Source organism: Lutjanus erythropterus, chromosome 23 (assembly GCF_056507025.1).
Source record: "Lutjanus erythropterus isolate fLutEry1 chromosome 23, fLutEry1.hap2, whole genome shotgun sequence".
Taxonomy (NCBI): Eukaryota; Metazoa; Chordata; class Actinopteri; order Lutjaniformes; family Lutjanidae; genus Lutjanus; species Lutjanus erythropterus.
In genome coordinates this window covers 14,917,110-14,939,094 of record NC_139339.1, presented here as the reverse complement: position 1 = coordinate 14,939,094, position 21,985 = coordinate 14,917,110, and the positions used below count along the sequence as shown (strand labels likewise).

Below are 21,985 nucleotides of genomic sequence, written 5' to 3'. Positions count from 1 at the left end.
CCTGGAAGTTATAGCAACTAGCAGCTGGTAGGAATCAATACACAACTCAACAACATCGATAACTATTTGTTTTTATACATTTTAATGCAGAAATGTTTGACCAGGGGGCTGAAACTTTACTCTCAAAAGAGTCAGAAAAGAAAAATCTGTCTAGAGCCACAGCTATTAAATTCTCTATTTTCTTCTGTGACTTTTCCTTTTTTATAGTATTTGGCATCCTTAGCAAGCTAAAGAGACTCAAGACCAGCCACTGGCTAAATTTAGAGGAGAAATCCTGAGTCATAGATGGAGGCCTGGATGCACATTTTAGCTGATGAAATATTAGAACTTTTTTATTCAGTGTAGACGACACATTTTTACAATTGTAGAATAAAAGCTTACAACAATAATAAATAAAAATTCAAATGTTTATGTCTATTATTCATTTGTGTATTTTTATTTTTATTTGTTTTTTGTCAGAGGAGTGGAGAAGAAGAGCCACATGTGGCCCCTGTTTAAAACAAAATGTAAAACACTAACAGGATAGGATAACCTGCAAAAACTAGTCAACTAATCTAAACTTGCTGAAAGCATACATTAAAATTAAAAGATTTTTTTCAGTTTGTTAAAAATATAGATAATAAAATTTATTTATTATTTAGGCATGTAAGAGATGAAAGTCTTTGGCCATATGGACAGAAACAGATATCTATCTCAAGATACATTTAAGCTAAAATTGTAACAATTTAATTATTGATCTGAAAATTCTTGGGTTATTTAACTGTATAATAGCTTAAAGTCTATCCTGTTGGCTAATCAGTGTTTTAATAAGAGGGGAAACTGTGTTCTTAAACTTTGAGTTTATCTTTCTCTATTAGAGAATCCAATTTAGTTCACATTTTAAAATACTTCTCACTCTCTCTGTTATATCAATTCTATTCCGTTTTTGTTTTTGTTGGTGCCTTTTGATTATTTGTGTTAAATGCTTTTATTATGAAGAGAACGTAATTTGTGTTTTAAAATAGTTAAGCACACAGGGCTGCAGCTGCTATCAAGATTATTAAGAACATGACCTCAGTATTGTTTGTAATTTGGGGGAAATAAGCGGTTTTCAGTATTTGTCCACCTGGATTATATTTCTGGCATTGTGAAGTTTGTTTTAAAGCAGCATTTTTTTTTTATAATCAAGTAGGCCGCATAAAATGCGAAATGTGAAAAGAAATGATAGACTTTTATTGGTGTCTACATTTGTTATGATGGTGGGACGTAACTCATGATCTCAGTGTTTCTAAAAATTGTGGCATCAGTCCAATATAAATTTCCTCTTAAAGACAGACTTACTTATTATCTAATGAGGTTCTAAAGAAAAACAAGAAATGCATTATGGTGTAACTTAAAAAATCTAAACAGTAATAATGTCTTCGGTCTTGGTTCATTCTTCTTTTTTAAATTAATTGATTAGTTGTTTGGTGTGTAAAATGTCAGAAAATTGTGAAAATATCAGTGTTTGTGTTTCCTAAATGTCTTCGCATTTCACATTTAACAAGCTGGAGTCAGAGATGTTTTTTTTTTTCCTGAAAAAAATATTCCAGATGATTAATAACTGACAACCAATCGATTAACAAACTTAAAAGTTTTTCATTCGTTGTTGCCAAAATTTCTCTCTGCCTGAGTCAATAAAATCAAAGCTAAACTTGTCAAAACTTTCGTGAGTGTTGATATATTCCAAGAAAGACTTTTAGATTTTTATATTTGAGCAGGTAAATCATTTCAGTTTGCCAGTTTGTGAGTCACAAAGTTGATTCATACACTGAAATTAAATAGAGTAGATTAATTGCAGTCAACTGAAAGAAAATTAGTTGCCAACTATTTTGGTAATTGATTGAACATTAAGTGATTTTTCAAGGAAAAATGTCAGCAAACATTTATTTTGGTTCCAGATTGTTAAATGTGAGGATTTACTATCTTTCATGTCATTTATGAAAGTGAATTAAGAGTCTTTTGGTTTTGAATTGTTGAACATCACTTTGTACACAGTTTCCTGTCATTTAAGAGGCTGGAAACAGAATTTGGACATCCTTCCTGGACCACCTTCCTCTCCGTCCCAACCCGCCTCCATCTTCTCACTCAACGCCCCTCAAACATTGGCCACCACCGCCATCACATTTTACCTGACCCTTAAACCTCGAAACCCACCACCCAGCAGCCCCCCGCCCATCACCTAGCCGAGCCCGAATAAACCCGATCTGGTCCTCCATCGCTGCAGCACATGTCCAACCAGGTTCAGCCAGGGGTTAACCCCGTCTTATAGAATCGCTGGTAGATATGGCTGCCTAATCCTCCTTAGCGCAAAAGCACTTGGGACTGTTATGAGGCCCACCTCTTTTTCTCCCCCTCCCCCTCCCTCCCTGTGCCCCCCTCCCTCCTGTCCTCCATCCATCCATTCACCGGCTGGCTGGCTGGCTGGCTGGCTGGCTGGCTGGGTGGGTGAACCCCTCCAGGTTCAGATAACAGCCTTCACCTCCTCCCCTCACATACTGTATAATGTTAAAGATGAGCTGCACTCAGTCACCACAGACACCAGCAGGGGTTTGAATGTGGTCCATGACTTTTCCTGCATGTCACCCCGCAGTCACACCGACGATCAGTGTCGGGTCTTTTCTACTGCAGCCTCGTGATGCTCAGAGGACGGTTATTTTTTGTTCTTTTAGGAACCATATTGCTGATTGTTGTCACAGCTGGCGAAATGAAATACAGAGGCCTTAAAATGCAGGGACAGTTTCACAATTCAGCTGCCTCATTTCTGATTTTCCTTTATCCTCATGTTTTCTATCTGTACACCTACTGCATGTCTGTTTGTTCCAGGGTTGCGGCTGTATACCAGTGACTTTTAATATACTTTACCTACCTACAGTATATCATTTTGATGTATTGGAGTAATGTAATAAAAATAATTTACATTTAATAAAAAATGAAACATTGATTTCTGCATAATATTTTATGAAATTCTAATACTTTCTTTCCTTTTTTCCCCTCTTTTAAGGATTTTTGGGTGTACTTTTTCCTTACCCAAAGGACAGGAGGTGTTGTATGCTGCACAGATGTTAAAGCAGATTGTAAAATTGAATTTACCATGTTAGTCTTATTAAAGAAAATATTGTCTTCTGCATATTATGATAAAGCATTAGTTCAACCAAAAAAAAAAAAACTTTTGTTTTCATTCCTTTAAGGGTTATTGTCACTGATAATAATAATTATGTAATACTGTATACTGTTATACCATGATATTTCTTCAGATGATTATTGTATCATGAAAAATCACCAACTGTTTTGTTTATCAATTAATCAGTTAGAGTAATTTTTAAGAATGACAGTAGATTGAATATCTTTTGGGTTGTGGGCAAAGAATTTTAGACGTCATTGTGGGAAACACTATTCAAACATTTTCCGACATTTTATTGGTCCAAACTACTCAATTAAGTCAGAAAATAATGCACAAAGAAATTAAACGTTAGTTGCAGCCCCATTATAATGTACAATCTGTAACAATCTCTATTCTGCATATCAAGTTTCAGTAAATCTTCCTGAAAATACTGAACCTTCACTTGTTACAGTATTTTTTACTGTGAGTTAGTATGATTTATTTCCGTACATGTTTTGTGAACGCATGGTGTGTATCTGTTGTTTCTGGCCAGGTGTCTGTAAGCTCCCACACAGGTAATCTGCTGTTTTAATTGCATTACACATTTGCTGGGTGAATGACACAAAGTGGCTGCATGGACACATGCTGAAACTTGGGGCCAGACTTGAGGCACTCAGTGTGTGTGTGTGTGTGTGTGTGTGTGTGTGTGTGTGTGTGTGCGTGTGCGTGCGTGCGTGCATGTGTGCGTGTTATTGTGAATCTTACTGTGTGATTGTGGTTGAAAAGTGAAAACCTCTTGTATCCAATTTTGCTGATTTTCCTGTTTCCACCTCAGCTGAAGGATTACATGCTCCTCCATATGTTTAGAAAATTACACCATCCTTGGCTTCACACACACAGACACACACACTTCTCTCTGCCAGGAGCTGATGAAACCAGTCAATTCAATCTGAGAGAGAGTGATTAAGGACAAAGGCAAATACGTCTTAATTGCTATTATGTTCTGCTGATTATCTAATCAGTTGATTAGATAATCAGAGCCTCACTCTCGGGTTTCTTCTCCCTGACCATCCGTGAGTTTGGACAAAAGTTCCCCCCTCTGAGGACGTCTCCCTGGCTTTAGGTCACCGCAGAGTAAAGAGGAAAGAGGTTCTTTACAACACGAAGAAGCCCAAACATTTTAACAGAAAGCACAAAGGCAGCAAGTGTCCGTCTGTCAGTGTGTCTGTCTGCGTCCCTTCCTATCTCTTTCTCCATTCTGAGTGTTTGGACAATCCCCGTACTGTGCGGCCTCCCCTCTGCTACATCTGCACAGCTATACGTCATGGCCGGGTCCTCTACGCTCCAGACAAGTGGCCAGACACCGTCTGTCTGGGCCGTCATGGAGAACAATACACACAACGAGGACATTCACTGTACGGAGACACATAAACACTAAACTTGTCATCTTGTCTGCTCTTGCCTCAGCCTGCAGAGGGAAACACAGACAGATATACAGTACGCGGTGTCAAACTCAGAGTCTTTTTTCTCTTTTAAAGGCAAAAACTAGAACATTTTCAGTTTTTTCTTCATATCAGAGGACCAAATTAAGCTCAGTATGTCTATTTAACACTGTAAGACTGCCAAAACAATAATCCTATCCTCATGTCATGTAATATATGTCCTCGTAGATGTTTTTCAAAGCCAATTGCACAAGCAGGTGTAACTTCTTAACCCGGAATTTAGATTTACCAGCTTCCATAAGAGGTCATACAAGGGTCACCTAGTTTTTATAGAGCCCGTCTATCTCTCTCAAATATATGGAAGACCATTTCTGCCAGTGTGATTAAAAAAAATAAGATCCTAGTCAGTCATTATAATGAAATTATTACTGAAAACAATGACTTGTATCTCAAAATAATGAGGTACAATCTCAAATTAATCACTTTATATCTCAAAATTATGATTTAGTATCTGAAATTAATTGGAAACTTCTCAAAATAGTGACTTGCTACCTTAAAATAATGAGTTTGTATCTCAAAATAGTGTCTTAGTATCTCAAAATAATGATAGTTAAAGATAAAGTTGTTATTTTGAGGATCTTTTGTTGTCATCACACTGGCAGAAACAAACTTCCATACAAAGATGTCCTAAACGACACACTGAAAACAAACTAAAAATGCACCAAATGTGTGAGCAGGACAGAATCTGTGGCCTGTCATTACCTCTGACAGCACTGTGTGTGTATAGAAAGCAACAAAGAAAAAAAAAAAAAACACACAAGACAACAAAAAGCATCATCTAAAAGTTTTCACAGCCGTCACTAAACTGTGCCTGAAGCTGTTTGGTATCAAAGAATTTGTGTGAGAGAGAGAAAAGACAGCAGACAGAACATGAGAGGAAGTGTGACAGTGATCTTAGATGACTTGCATACTTGTCGGGATGTCGGCTGCATAGGTGTAGATTTTGGGGGGGGGGGTAGGTCCCCCTCAGTGTCTAAAATGTGCACCCCACACACCACCCACCCATCACCACCCTCCCACCCTGAATTTTATGTTTTTCTTTGTATACATAAAGACATTCCCACTTAAAACTGATGCAGAGTAGACACAAATTAGTGCATAAAAATGATAAGAATCCAAGAACTAACATGCTGAAGTGTCCTCTGAATGAAAAACCTACGCCTTTGATCAGCTGTTTCACATAAAGGTGGGTGGTGACTTTAAATCATATCAAGTACCTGAGTAACTAACAGCTAAAGCTAATCTTCGTCTAAACTTTACTGAGCTTTGATAGTTCTTGATAGGGCTGAATGACATGCAAAGAAAAATCACATTGCAAGTATTTTGACAAATACTTCAGATGCAGTATGAGAGGGATTGTTTTGTTTTTATTTGCCAAAAAAGGGGTTGCAGGGGTTTGTACCAAACAAACAAGTTCCCTTACATCTGGAGAATAAGTGGTAGTCAACTTGGCTTGCATATTTGATAATATTTTGATTAATTTTTCAGGTCTACCTGAGTCAGGAAACTAATTCAGACACTGAAACTAACACATCACTGGATTGTAACCAGACTTTTTAATAGATGACAGCAGCACTTTCACAATCAAATTCTTCATCTCAGCTCAAGTAGGGCTGTTTAACTTTTTGTCATCGTCCTGCAAACAGATCTACAGTGACCTGAAAGCGCAGGAAACGACACAAATACCCAAAACAGAGTGACTTGAGTCTTTTTCTGTCATAAAAACAGGAAAGGTTTAGGAGCCTCCTCTGTGATTTAAAACTCTCCACAGGACCTCAACTCTGTGTGATTTCCAACTCTTCTGAGCCGCAGTGTTAACATGGAAGTGACTCAAAGTCACACGCTAAAGTGTCCTACACACACACACACACACACACACACGCACACACGCGCACACACACACACACACACGCACTTTACACTCACATACTAACATGCCAGGGTCTGAGTAATAAAGTTATGGTTGTATTTCAACACCGGGGCAAACTATAAGCACCAAATACTTAATTTTCTGCATTCTGGTGATTTTTTAAATATGCCATTTTTTCTGCATCATATTATAGTGGAAATGTGTTATTTATGTAAAGGGAAACACCAAATTCAGGTGCCATACAACCCCTAATTTAAAAAAAAAGGGTAGGGACACTAGGTAAAACAGAATACAATAAGTTTGAATTATTTTGAAAACCTCTTAACCTCTCAGCACAGCAATCACACATGGTTTTAATGACAATTAAAATTTGAAATGTTAATATTAATCATCAGAAATTTTATTGTGGTTTATCGTGAGCACGCATTTCACAATAAAGTGCATTTATGCACTCATATTTATATATTATTCTTACTTCCAGCAGAATTGAGTACAGTTAATTAATAGTAACATTATTGTTGTATTGATAAAATGTGTTGAAAATGCTCAGAAAGCATTGATAGACAAGTTTTATTTTGAAAACCTCTCAGCCTCTTGGTAAGGTCATCAAACAAGGTTATAAAGATTATTAAAATTTGAAATGGTGGGCCTATTACCAATTATCTGGAATTTGATTGTGGTTTATCATTTATCGAAACCAATAATCATTTCATCCCTACTTATAAATACATTTAAAGAGGTATTTCTCACTTTTTAGCAATTTTTCAAAAATAAATGTACTATTTCAAGCTTAGAAGTAACACAGTTACACAATACATTACACAATAAAGTGTAGTTATGCACTCATTTTTATAATCTACGTTCTTATTACTTCCTGCAAAGTAGACTACAATTAACTGATAGTAGTATCTATCTATCTATTGTTAAGATGTGCTGAAAATGCATTTTGACCTTTTGGCATTGTAATCAAACAATTTTAAAGATCAATAGATTAATTTTATTGTGCGTTTATTTTGAAACTGGTAACTGCTTCATCCCTAGTAACAAATACATTTTAAAAGATATTTCTCACTTTAGCAGATTTTTCATAATAAATTGGCTTTATGTGCCTAGACATTTCACAATAAAGTGTATTAACGCGCTCACATTTTTATATCCCACATTCTTCATTTACTTCTTGACCGTTTTTGACAGGAAGTTAACTGTTTACAAACAGCTATATCAAAATCCCTAATTGAGAAAATTAATTTAAAAAAATAACCCGCCTCCACCCAACATCTGATCACTATTTTTCAACAAGATAACAGCAATTGTGGTGTTTGGGGGATTTTCACCCAGATATTAAGTTAGATATTAAGCTAGATATTAAGTTTTAAATCAGATTTGGAACAGATTAAGTAAAAAAAAAATAATTAAAGAGAATTAAAAATCCAGTTTCACTGTGTTCTCAAACAAATGTGATAAAAAAATGAAAACAAATACAAAATATTTGCCCACATCTGTCCGTTGTTTAGACAGCTATACATTAAAGATTAAACATGATTCCATCACTCAGCTCTCTCTCTCCCATTTGCTGCAGGATTAAACCAGTTTAACGCAGCCCAGAGACCATTAAATCCATAGCTTCTCCATGGAAGGGCTGCAAACAACAATAGACTGATACAATGGCAGCGTATACGTCAGCTGCACTCAGCTCAGGAGGACTGTGGAAGAGCTTAAAGTGACCACACAGCATGGTGTCCTAAAATCTCCTCCTGAAGTCACACACTGCAGCCAGCCAAACCAGTCGGAACAGGCAGGACACGTCCAAGAATGTGTAAAGTGTTTGTGCAAAAAGGAAAGGTAGTTTGACTCATTTTTAGCCTGGAGAACTGGGGTAAATGTGAGCAAAAAAAAAAAAACTCCAAAATGTTTATGTAATAATTTAAAGACATTCCCACCAAGCTAAAAAGAAGTTTGAAGTGGAAATCAGATTGTATTTTGTTGTTTACAGTAGATTTACACAGTTTTCAAACATGAACTAGTCCTAGAATTAATGCAATGATCCTCCACATTACACAACACCACATGCCTTTCAAAATAAGAGCTGAAACATCCGTGTCCATCCCTTATTAGAATCATCATTAATCTGTGATCATTCATGAGCAAACTGATCATTAAGGTGACTGAAGTGAACCAGAGGAGTCCATGGTTTGTATGTGGATGTATATGCGTGCGTGAGGTCTCTCCCCTCCTGCTGTGTTAGCCTGTAGCGGGGAGCCACCTGCCGGGATGAAGGGAGTTAGAGCTCCGAGCTGATAACAGATTACTCAGTAACGCGTTACAGCGAGCGCACCAAAAGTAATCAGTGTCCTGAGATACAAAAATACACTTCTTTATACGCGTTTGGCTCAAAAGTCACAATCAGCTTGATTTATTATCCAAAGTCACATGTCTTGGACTCCTTTCAGGCAGATTGGAAGGACAACTTATAGAAAAGTGGCTATTTTTTTCTCGATTTGTTGAAATATTTGCGTTTAATCGAGCACTCGACAACATTAGTGTTTGATTAATGCTGAACTCGGTGCAAATTTGCGCATTTAAAAGTTTTGGAGGATGAAACAGAAACGTAAAGACATGCAGGATAACGTATTTTAAAGAATTACTGCCTAATATATTAATTTTAATCATGTTAGTGTTAGTTTTGAAGCAAGAAAGGAACAACAAGATCGATTTTCTTCCAGACCAGTCCAGCAGCAGTGCCTCGAAGTGCTCCACCCAGTTTTACACGCATTTGACTTCACATTATGGGTATAAATCATAATGCTCATAATGATTTAATGTATGAATTCATGCAGGATGTACCACGAAATCCTTTTGCTCAACATTAACCAGTGATCGAGTCTCTTTATGATTATTTCACACTTAATAGATCATAGGAAATATTTTTTTTTTGTAACTGGAATCCAGCTAATTTGATCGCATTTGATTTGATTTAAGATTTTATGTGCTTTTATTGACCTGCCTTATATTTTCTCTCGTTTGTCCTGTTTATTGAACGCTGTAGGTTTTGGGTTTAGTCTTCGCTGACTGAGCTACAGTGAAGAGACGAGATTGACATGGACATGGCGCGCAGTGGTCACTGTTTCTGTGCTAAAAAGACGAAAATACCATAAGAACTTGCGACAAAATCGCCAGAACATACATCTGAAAGCCACAATTTAAAAATACATTTCAGGTTTTGGGGTTAAATCCGAGTTCGTGCGCCTTGAAGATACTTTGGAGACATCTGATCATTTCTGATAATCATATAATATCTAATTTTTAGTCATTGCTCAAGTTATTTTTAACAAATGTAATATTAGGCTAATCTAGATGAAGATTTTAGGCCCCTTTATTTGCGTGTGTGCGTCCGTGTGCGTTTGTGTGTTTCCAATGTCTGCTGCCTCATTGCGTGATCAGTTTGAATACCTGACCAAACTAATTGGAGTTACACCATGGGTCAATGACCAAATCCCCAAACATTGTTAAAAAACACTTAGCGACCCAAACCTCCCATATTACTGTAATTAGTATTTGTGTCTCAGTCACAGATAAAAAGGCCTGTCAGGTTTATAAACGTTTATAGTAAAAGTGTGCAGCCTAATGATGATTTAATCAGGTTTGAGAATTTAAAAACTTCTCTAAATGTTTCTGTTCTTTCTTAAAAACAAATTTGTTTGTGATCATTACACTGCGATTATTTGAAAAACAAGTAAATCGTGTGATTTTTAATGGTTTTCAGTTAAAATCGGGTCTAAACCTCCAAGTTATATTTACTGTGTTTTTGTGTTCGATATGAGATTAACGCAACGAAGCTGTAAGGAAAAATGCTTCAGTTTATTTATATATTTATCATAAATGTGACTTATTAAGCTCCAGTGAGTGAAAAGTCACACTGTCATCGATTTCTAATCGAAATCGAGAAAGGGCTGATTTCCCTTAAAACTTGCAGAGTTTTGTGCTGGAAAAAGGCCCTAAAAAGTGGATGTTGTATCAAAACACGTAGTTTATGAAAATTTATTTATTCCGAGGACAGAAAAAGAGGCTTTCAGATAGATAGATAGATAGATAGATAGATAGATAGATAGATAAAATGAGCATTTTCTTTGTGTCTCCTCTCAATAGAAATAGGGGGGGGAAAAAAAGAAAGAATAAAAGCCTATAAACGCTCTTTGCTATAGCTAATGGAGCTGCTTTTAAAACCCAGCGGTCTTTATTTTGGACATAAAAATCAAATTACGTCCTGGGAAACCTGTGAAAGCCTTGAGCAGCGAACTGAAAACATCAACAAACACAGTAAGTCACCTGAAAACCACGCAGGAAACAGCTCAAATAAACTCGCTTTAAAAGAGACCTTAAACTTTGAGAGCCCCATCTTTCTTTCTGTGATTGATTATCCTTGAATGGCGCATTTGCTTAAAAATATGCAAACGCCACAAACAGAAAGAAGAAGATAATAATGAGAAAGAAAACTCCACTAATGCCAACTAAAAGCCTTTCGATCACGCTTAAAAGCTGCTTCAATAGCACACGTAGCATTAAGAAATTTCGGAGCAATGGGCTTGATATTTTCACGCCATTACTGCGGAGACTTTTTATTATTTACATTTTGTTCTCACTTGAAGGTCAGGCAGTTTTCAGACGGGCTCATTCAGCCAATCATCTGCTGCCCTGCGTCTCCTCAGCAGCAGCAGCAGCAGCAGCAGGACGCTGAGGCCCTCCCATTAACACCCCTAGTGTCAGCACTAATGAGGGACACAGTGGCTGCTCTGTGTTCCCAAATCTGCACACACACACACACACACACACACACACACACACACACACACACACACACACACACACACACACACACCTCCTTCCCACCACCTCCATGTTTGACTGAGTTTTTTGTGTTTAGATATGAATGTTGGTGCCACAGTGGTGATGCGTAAAGTTCCTGCAACAAGTGTTTTTACAAGAAGTGATCTCAGGCCTGGAAACCTGCGGCCTTGTGGTGTTTATATGTTAAAATTAAAACAAATAGCCTCAGGCTTAGGCATATTCCTACTTTAATTTCAGGATTTCTTATTGCATGGATTTATTTCCGAAGTTTTGGGACTCCATAACTAAATATCATGTAAGAATTTAGTGGAATCAACTAATGTTTTCTCATTAACTTAAGGTAAGTATAGACGTTTTATTCTCTCAGGTTAATTAAACTTAACATTTCTATGTTCACAACACTTCAGAACTTAATTATGAATTGAATGAATGGTCTGTAAGGAGTTAAATAAACTCATTGTATTAACTTTCTAAAGAAACATGATCAGCAGATCAGCAGACTTCCCAGAATGCATTGTTTCTCCTGAGACCCTGCTTTTTTATAGATTGAAGGAAACATTTATGATGGAAACTTGAAGTGGCCTTGGATATACTCCTACTTTGTTTTATGATTTTTTTTTTATTATTATTATTATTTACTTCATTTTATTTAGAAGTTTTGGAGAATATTTTTAGTAAGCAGTACTACATAACTGAACCATTTTATTAATTGTAAAACTCATACAAGAATTTTATGTTTTCTCACTAACTTAACATAAATATGCAAATTTTATTTGTTCAGGTTACTTAAATTTAAAATTTCTAGCGTTTATTTTCATAACACTGTAGAACTTATAAAGATGGGTTCCTCTAACCTGAGGTCCAGTACAGAGTTCAGTCAACTCATTAAATTAAGTTAACATGTTCATGATTAAAGGACTTCCCAGCATGCAGCTTCTTTTTATAGTTAAGAAAAAAATAAATAAACATGATGAAAAAGTGCTGTGTGTCTCTAGAACACTTTAAGATAAGTCACGGTCACTTGTTTTCACAATAATGCAAACACAGTGTGAGCGAGCAGTTTCACCTTTGCATCAGAGTTGGAACAAAGAAGCTCCATCAGGAGCAGCTGGAAGTTATTTGTATGAAATAAAGAATACTGTGAAAAATTACACAGGTATCTAGTGGAATCAACTACTTTTTTTGTTAACTTAACATAAATATTCAAGTTTTCCTTATTTAAGTCAAACAAATGTAATTTTTTTGAAAATATATTTCTTTTCAGAATACTTCAACATGTTTTCTCAAATACACTGGAAAGTCTACTAGAAAAGCTTCTTTGTTTTGAACCACTGAAAAATTACCTCAACTTATCTTTTCAATTTCAGCCAAGGCAAAATTTTACGGACACTAGCTTTTTAAATTGAAAACACATTGTTTATTTTTATAGTGAACTAACAAAGTGACAAAATGTTTATCAGTGTGACTAAAGAGTTGTTGGTTCAACATAAAATCTTAAGCTTATTGAACAGCCGGGACACTAACTTTTTTAAGTTAAAGCACATAGTTTATTTTTGACAGTGTGACAAGTGTTGTCTACAGATGTAAACCAATTACTCTTCTCTGAAATCAGTTTACTATTGTTTCCACTTGCCACATGTCTATTAATTATCTAACCTGTTAAAACATTGTTTAGACTGATGAAAAAAACCACCTTGGCACCATTAAGTAATTTTTTAGGTTTAGGTTTAGTTTAGTCTCTACCTTCTTTGGGTCTTTTTTTAGTCTTGGGTAGTTTGTAACTGTTAGTGAATTATACACGCACTCTTTTAAATCTGGGTAACATGTTAGTAAACATATTATGAACATTATTTTATTTTTCAGGCTCCAGATAGGGCGTTTCATATGACATGTCCTCAATATGTCTTCTATAATTGTACTTTTAAACTGTTTTGTGAAAAAACTTGAAGTGAATTGAACTGTACCAGCGGATATTAATTAAGCCTATGGGAAGATGTGGCGACACAGCGTGCACATATCCACCGCTCACACGCGTCTTGTTTTTGTTATTAACTTCGATCTGCCGGCACCAATAGCGAATGAACCGTTGATAACAAGTGCCGGCAGGTTTTCAGCCGGAAACTAAAAAAGAAAAAAAAACTGCAGCAGTTAAAAGATTTACGCTTTTCGCACAGTTATTATAATATAAACCAACAGTATGTTGATTAAATGTCATTTCTTGTTTTATGTAAAAATGTGCGCTTTAATGGTCTGTGCCGTAATATTCTGAAAACCATGCATTTTTAATTTGTGGGTCAGAAAACGAATTGTTAATGTTGCTCCGACAAAAAGTCATGTCATAATCTTTTTTTGTATTCGCAATAAACACATGCTTCATTCTGTACTGGACGCGTCCTATAAAGTTTGGGTCGGTTACTCTAAACACGTTGGGCCTACGCTGCCATCTCCCATATACAAGGACTTATCACACCTGTAGCGTAAATATCATTTATTTCATGTTGCTTTTCTCTGCTGTAAGGGGAGGGGATTGGTTGGATATAGTGTTCTTTATTTAAAATAGCGTATTTTTTTATCCATTCTTACCCACTCTTGTCACTGGTCGTGCCATGTCTGAGCTGTTTTGTTCAAGTAATATATGTTGAGTTAGAAACGAATCAAAGTATAACCTGGAACACTGAAAAATTTGCTGTCTTGCATTATTATTGTATGATTATAATATAAATAAAGCTGTGGGTCTTACTGAACCTTTCTGAAGAGTTGTAATGTCCTATAGAGACAACGTATGTGCTCTATACGTCGACGTGTAAGTGATGACGTGCATCATAAACACAGAGGGGCTGGGCTCGCGGCGCAGCTGGAATATTTGAATGAAGCGCGCGGGGTCGATGAATGAGTGCCGTGAAATGTCTGCAGTGTTTAGAGTAGCCCGGATGCACCGAGAGACAGGCCGATATACCATGACAGCAACATGGCAGCCTATTTTCACATTAAAACACTCAACTGCAATAGGCGGAATATTATGAGGACTCTGTTGGTGCTGTATTGGAACCAAAGAGGCTTTTATTTAGATTTTTATTTTCTATACAACCAAGTAAAGCGTGCTTTTGTTTTTTTTGTTTTTTTTTTTGTTTTTTGTTTTTTTTCAGGATATGAACAAAATCAGATGCAACCATTACGCATGAAGTGTCACACACACATGCAGATACTGTGCGCCGTTCAGTCCACACTGATGGAACTGAATTTTGTTTTATGTGTCAGAGAGATGTTGACTCATCAAATTTTGAGGTTGTTGCATTAATGTATTGGAACCATGTTTTTAAATAACCAAATATTTTATGCGTAAAAAATATAAAAAAAAAAAAAATGATTTATCGGGTTATACAGTTAGGCTTATACACAGTCTAATTGTACATATGTGATGCTATAGGTTTCATGTTAATAAGGCCTTCATTGGCTTGTGCACAAACCCCTGAGGTCTGTTTGACTTTTTCAGTCAATTTGCCTGGAGTGTACATCTGAATTAAAATGTGTGCCTCTGTTGTCAGATAACCTGTTTTGGTCCGGGATGTGCCCATTTAACAAGCCAGCTGGACAGCGTTCTTGGGCGGGGCAGCTTCTCTGCTCCTCCCACCCGATTAGCAGAGGGCCAATTAAAGGCCACAAATGTGCCACACCTGTGACCAAATCATTTCAAATGGCCAAAAGGTCAAAAGAAATTATCTACAACATTGACTTTGGCCATAACAATAAACAAAACAAGCATATGGTCTAAAATACCAAAATTTTAATATTAAAACATGCTAAAGGCTATGCTAAGGCCTTCGCTAACAACCTGTGACTAGTCTGCTAGCTTAGTAGTTTTGCAAAAGAATCTTTTGTCATAATTCGTTTAAGATATTTATCAAGTCATCTGTTTTGTTGTTGTTGTTGTTGTTGTTGTTGTTGTTGTTGTTGTTGTTTTTGGTTTGTTCTTACAATGGTGTATTACATTTTCATCAAACATTAGCATTTCCCTATGATGGTGCCTAGGAGGGAAACTCAAGATTTCTGCAGCTTGTGTTGTGTCTTCATTGAACATGTTGTACATATTTTATAATGAGATGATGCTCTGGTTAAGATCTGGGAAGGTTTAGGGACAAAAACAATTGGTTAGGGTTTGAGAAAATCATAGTTTGGTTAGAAATAATCACTCTCGCGAGATCTTCTGATGATCTGGGGGTTCCCTTCTAGACACGAGACCACGCCTCCTCTTACCTGTGTTTCGGAGAGATTCAGCTGCCTCGCGAGCTCTGTGCGCTCGCGGCCCACAACGTACTGGCACCGCTGGAACTCGAGCTCGAGACGGTACAGCTGCTCTGCTGTGAAGGAAGTGCGCGTGCGCTTGGGCCGGTCCAGGTCGAGGCCCTTCGGCAGCACGATCTCCCGTATGGTGCCTTTGGCGTCTGTCCAAAAGAAAAAAGACACAAAGAGCAGAAAGTCTCAGAACATTTTCCAAACAACAGTTTTAATCTTTGAAATCTATATAGAATATTTTTCAGTAGTTTTGACTAAACAATCAGATAAATGAACCTTACTTTATGGCAAGAGTGAAATATGAGTACATGGTGCCAAACTGATGTAATATTCATGAGTGCTGCTATAGGCTAATGACTTTAGAGAGAAAAAAAATGGATGGAGTAAAACATGCTACACGTGTGTTATATTTTAACACAATGAAGTGTTAATAGCATGCCTGAAGAAGGGTCCCGTTGTCATTATATAAATGTATACAGTAATACACCGGTGAGATTAAAATAAAAAACAGCAAATATGTTTGGCCAAACACTTTTCTTGTAATTGTGCTTAAATGAGAGGCTGTGTGAGTGTTTATACTACTGGCAAACTCTGCCCACATCACAATTTACAATCAGTCATTTTATTTAAGAGGTTAACAGTTTGTTGATTGAGATTTTCCTCGTGAATCAATATCCACAACTCAAAACGCGTAAATTTACCTTACACTGCCTGCGTAATGTTAGTCCACGTGATTGTGCATACAGTCCTGTCAGTTTTTCGTGAACTAAAACTCAAATCAAAATCCTTCAATTAACGCCACTGCGTCTGGAATACTTTATTATAGAATTGGTCAGAAATAGAGGGTGATGGAAATATTAAGGCATAGTAAATTCTGTCCCAATTTCTCTGCAGCGCGGACATAACCGCCTCAGGCTGCCTATGAACACTAAATATCTGTCCTGATTATAAAACTACTGGGCTGTTAAGAGTTTCAAAGGTGCCATAGGTTTTTTCTATGTGTGACACGTAGCCTAATTCACTTCCAACTAGTCAACAATGTCATCAAAAGCTTCACTCTCAGCTGTGTCCATTCCAAGTGCGTCATTATCTATCCACAGCAACAACAGCATAGTGTGTGTGGGTTCTTGGACAAACTGATCAAGTCGGGTACTTGGCCTGTGACGACTCATTGGTGTTATTGCGCATTTTATACACTTTTTTTTTTTTTTACTTGTTCCGCTATTGCTATTAATCTAAGTTGATTTCATAAAAAATGGGAAGAATTAACTGTCTCGAAATTTGTTTCCAAAGATTGTCTGCAAAATCGTAACAAATTGAAATAGAAGAAAAACCAAAACAGTATACATTAAAAGAAAAGGTTAAATATAGACATATGCCGAAGGGTCAGTCACTCCGCCCTGGACCCAGAAACCACTGGAATATTGTTTCTACAATGTTAAAAAAAATAAAAAAAAAATAAATAAAAATACAATTCGTTGTTTAAATTTTTCTGCAATCGACGACTTTGGGTTTTTGACAGACACGCTTCCTCACAATAAAATCTGTAGCCGAGAATATTTGTTCGTATTTATCACGTTCAGTGGAAGCGCAGGCCAGACAGGGCCTCCTCTTTGTCCGGGGTTTTGAAGTCATAAAATATGCAATCGAATAAAATATGAAGAGTCCTGAATTAAATATGGAACAAAACCGATTGAACCGAACATCCATAGTGTTTCTATAAGCAGTCCTATCGGCAACAGCAACCCAAACTATTCAAGTAAAAATTGTAGTTGATTTATTCTATGTAGCTATAAAGGCTTCTCTTCCCTTCCATTAACGTCATTTTAAAGCGTTGTAATGAATAGGCCAACAAAGCCTTTGTAAATAAATACAGTAAAAGGAGAATCAGCGCGTAAAAGGAAAACAGTGACCTGTTTTTGCTACAACAGATTATAGTTACAATAATTAACGAACCCCTGTCAATTCACCAGTTATTATACAGTTATTTCAATCACAGCGTTATAGACAGTTATTATATAGCCTACGGGCCCCAGCTACGCAATAAAACACGCCTGAGAGGTCTCCATCTTTACGCACGCATAATGACTTTGCGTAATGGTGTCGCCAGGCAAGTGAATGTCTGAGCAAGAGATGGTAGAGACCCTTTTAATACACAGACACTGCAGTGTGGTATATTTACACATTTTCTCTCTGGCTCCAGAGAACAAAAAAATAATAATAATAACATCTCAAACTGTGATAGAAACATTTGCGAGCAGAGGAGAGGAAGCAGCGGCAGACCTGCTGACCTCTCGGTGACCTCGGCCAGGCCTCTCTCCACTGAAAACCCGAGCATCCAGACTGAGCTTCGAAAACAAATCCTGACACTGTAGGCGTCGTTCGCTCAACGCAAATTGTACAGCAGGTCTATCTCCACCAAAAACAGGCTCTCACTCGTGTCCTGTCCTTCTACAGGCCGCTGTCTCCTCTGATGGACACCATTAACCAGCGAACTGATGCACCACAGCAACTACAGTATGTTTAACCGAGTACGAACGACTCACAGTGCTTTACAGAGAGTATAAGGACACATTTCTGACCGATCTCGTGTGAAAAACACAAGAATGTGATCACCGGGAGAGGAATTTCATTTTTAAAAAGCTGTCTGACTTATTACATCTACAATCAAGACATGTACCATAATAAACGTAGCACTGATGCTATTACAGGCGTCTACTGGAAGAAGCAGGTTGTTTTAGATTCATTTATTTATTTTTGTTGCATCCACGTCTATAATTTGCCTCTCTTTTTCTTTCACCATTTTCGGCGCCTCCTCTGTCGTTTGATACTATTCAAAATTGGTCGTTGGGCCTACTACATTAATTTTTACTATTCTCAAGCTAAACGAGCTGCTCCTCTATGGCACGCAGGACTCTGCACGACTACACGTTCAATAAAAAGATAAAACTAACCAACCAGCGGCCATAATATCCACAGCACACGTCTATAAGCGAGAATTGATAGGCCGACATATTGATTCCGTCCACAGCAAACAGCAAAGTTACACACTACTAATAAATAAAAAATAATAATAATAATAAAAACCCTGTACAAAATAACAGTTACGATTTAATTTGGACATTTTTTCTTCATGAGATTCTGAATGGACGGGATGAAAGATTGTAATCTGCAGGGTTTTTGCACTTTAGAGAAATATTTTTTAAAACGTCACTAATGCAATAAACTTCACATTGGCTCAAAATATTCATCAAATAAAATATTTTACGTTTAGACTTTTCCCCTCATTAGGGTTATACTAATAATATTTATGTTTACGTGCTGAAATAATAATTACAAATATTTTAAATGCCAATTACCTTAAATAACCTATGTGCCATGTTTTCTTTATGTTGTTGGTGTCCTCCCCACCACCATAGTACACATATTTACTGAGCAATTAAATGTTGCATAAATTTAATGAGCAAACATAAATTAAAAACAAAAAATGGGGATTATTTGTGCTTAAAATAGAAATCTCGAACCACACGGAATATTAAAAATAAAAAACAAATTACAACAAATTTTTAAATTATGTTTTCAGAGTATTTGTGACTGCAGTGATCTAATCTTAATTTTTTGGACTTTTTAAAAGAAGTCTCAGTCTTGTTCAGAGGCTGCTGGCCTCCTGCAGGAGGGCGTGGACACTCGGGATAATATTGAATTAAATATTATTCTGACGTTCATTAACATAACGATGGCACACAAAGGCAATCAGCGACTGACAAGTAGGCTAACACACACACACACACACACACACACATACACACACACACGTGCATACACACAGCTTTGTAGTGGTTGTTGATGGATTTTTTTTTTTAACTGCTCCTTTGTTAATAAAAGCGACACAACAGCCTCGAGGGCTGAATTTCACCTGATTATCCTCAACATTTTTTTCCTGAAGCTTTTGTTTTTTTGTTTTTTTTCCTTCTCATGTCTGATTTTAAACCTCAAGACTGAGACATGTTAAAGAGAACTGTTCACTACAAAATAGAGACAATAATTCATCAATAAGGAACTGTTTTGACTATTGATCTGAGGAATGATTTTATAAATATATTTTTGCAAGTGACTAAATGAGTTATTCCAGCTGATGCAGCCTGTGACAAACAATCGTTTTATGAGCGTTTCAATTTTATTTTGTAATATATTTTATTTTATTTGAAATACACCCCGCAGGTGTGGTCTTGTGTACGGAAGTAAAAGTAGCCTATTGTTACCACAGCAAGAGCTTTTTTTTTTTTGCAGTCCACACTGCACATTGTACTTTGTTTGGAAATTAAAAGCCCAGTTTTAGACCTACTTTTACGACTAATGATACTGACATTGATATAATGATATTTAATTACATTTAATGATATTTTATCATACTATTTTGACAATTTTCAAGGGGAGAAACAGAAAAAACTCCACATTCTGTTTTTTTTTAATCTATATATTTTTTCTTTCATTTTGTAATTGTTGTGACTACCATTACTGTACGTGTCACTATAAAAATAGGCCTGTGTTGAAGTCTTTCATTGTGACATTTATTGTTGGACGTATAATTGTGGCTAAAATACCAGTCTCAATTTCCTAAAAAACTCACACAGATTCCCAGTCTGAAAATTAGGTTTTATGCACAGTAATAATCCGTGTTTTGTTTTCGTCCACTTACCCCTCACTAATATCCTCCGACAGTAGTCAGGGTCCACTCCCAAAAGTTTGTCGTGCCCGTCTTCGCTGGAGGACGTCGGTGTGGACGCTGATGTCCCCGGGGTGTCGGTGGAGCTCTGAACCGGGGACCGGCTGCCTATCTCGGTGCGGCACTTTGTCTCCAGCGGGTTGGGTCCACAGCGGTGGTTCCCATCGCCCATAGTCGTCGTGGCCTGATCGAACATCTACAAGTAAAGTCACACTTTCTAAAGATTATCTCTCCCTCCGTCTGTCTGTCGCTGCTGCTGCTCTCAGCCTCGTCTTTCTACTTTCTTCTCCTCTTTGCAAGTGTTCTCCAGGGACGAGGAGGAGAGCATGCCCTCCTCTCCTCTCCAAAAACAGAAAAAGTAGATCCAGTTACAGGGGAGCCGTGCGGTCCTGCAGCGGGACCGGGGTGCGCTTCAGGTGTCGCTGCATGACGTGCGGTCCGCGGAGTCCAAACCAAAGGCAAGAAGAGGGGGAGAAAAGTCTGGATCCTGCTCTAACTAAAGTAGCCAGAAGAAGTGCATGGTGCAACCAGATCTATGGAGGAGCGGGGAGGTGCCACAAACACAGCACACACAGCTCACCCACGTAGAAATAAAGTAAGAAGAGGCGGTGCAGAAAAAAAAACCCCACACAGCAGCGGTCACAGTTCAAGCCGGGGAAGAAAGTTTCTCCTGCAGCCTGTTACTTCAGCCCCGGCCGGTCAGATCACTGCCTCTGCGGATCCTTGATTGAGTGTTGTTGGTGGTCACATAAGGGGGCCGGTGGTCTTCTGCTTTTGGAGAGAGAGCCCCCACAAGAAAAGATGTCTGTGTTGAAACCCTGCAGGAGGGGGGACTGTCGGGAAATAGGAAATGGTCACATTTGCTCACAAATAAAGTCGTGTCAGGTTGTATAATTTGTTTTACGGCTGAAACATCACGTCTGAGCGGGTCGGCTCATACACCCTGCCTACACCGACAGAGCAGAGATGTTGGTGTGTGGATAATATTTGTGGTGACACGGTACACTTTACAGAGGCAGGAACCCCGCGCGTCATTTCCTGTCCACGCAGAGCCGTCGCCGATTGGTCAGCCGGCGGGGCACGTTTTGACAAGAGGATGAGCGGAGCTGCAAACCGGGATCAGGCACGGAGACATGAGACGATGGTTGTGTGCGCGATTGCGCTCAGGAAAGAGCCAAATACAGCCAGCGCTGCTGCCTGCCTGTCCGGGCTTCCCCACAGCAGCACCGCCAGACTCTTAGACCTGGTCCAGAAAACAGGTTTCCAACCTCTGACACGGGGAGGTACAGTGCACCAGGGTTTCACTCAGTCATGGGTCCTGAAATCCTCATTATGAAAACAGGATCTTAAAAACTAAACTTAATAAAAGTGGGCATAGAGCCAGATAAATATATCAGTAGGCCGATATCATCAACTTGATATAGGCCTGTAGTACAGAGGGCTGGGTATTATTTGGATTTTATCAATTCTGATTCTGCTTAGCTATTTCAGTTCTTCATGATGCTCAGTTATGATTATATGAGTTTGTTCTTCACACTTGACTTGTGTGAAGTGTTAATTACCATGGATAAAGTTGCCAGCGGAAACACTGAGCTAAGCTAATGTTAGCTAGATAACATGGCAAATGT

At 37.7% G+C, this 21,985-nt stretch overlaps 1 protein-coding gene across 1 annotated transcript in view; it reads right to left on the bottom strand.

Moving 5' to 3' along the window:
- The window catches only part of vax2 (ventral anterior homeobox 2), a 33,393-nt gene extending 11,616 nt beyond the window's left edge, over positions 1-21,777 (bottom strand). The window contains exons 1-2 of the mRNA XM_084712605.1: positions 20,331-21,777; positions 15,593-15,780 (exon numbers count right to left, since the gene is read on the bottom strand). Of these exons, the coding sequence (XP_084568731.1) occupies positions 15,593-15,780; positions 20,331-20,553 (411 nt within the window). The 5' untranslated portion in view covers positions 20,554-21,777. The remainder of the gene's footprint in view (positions 1-15,592; positions 15,781-20,330) is intronic.
- Between the last annotated feature and the right edge of the window lie 208 nt (positions 21,778-21,985).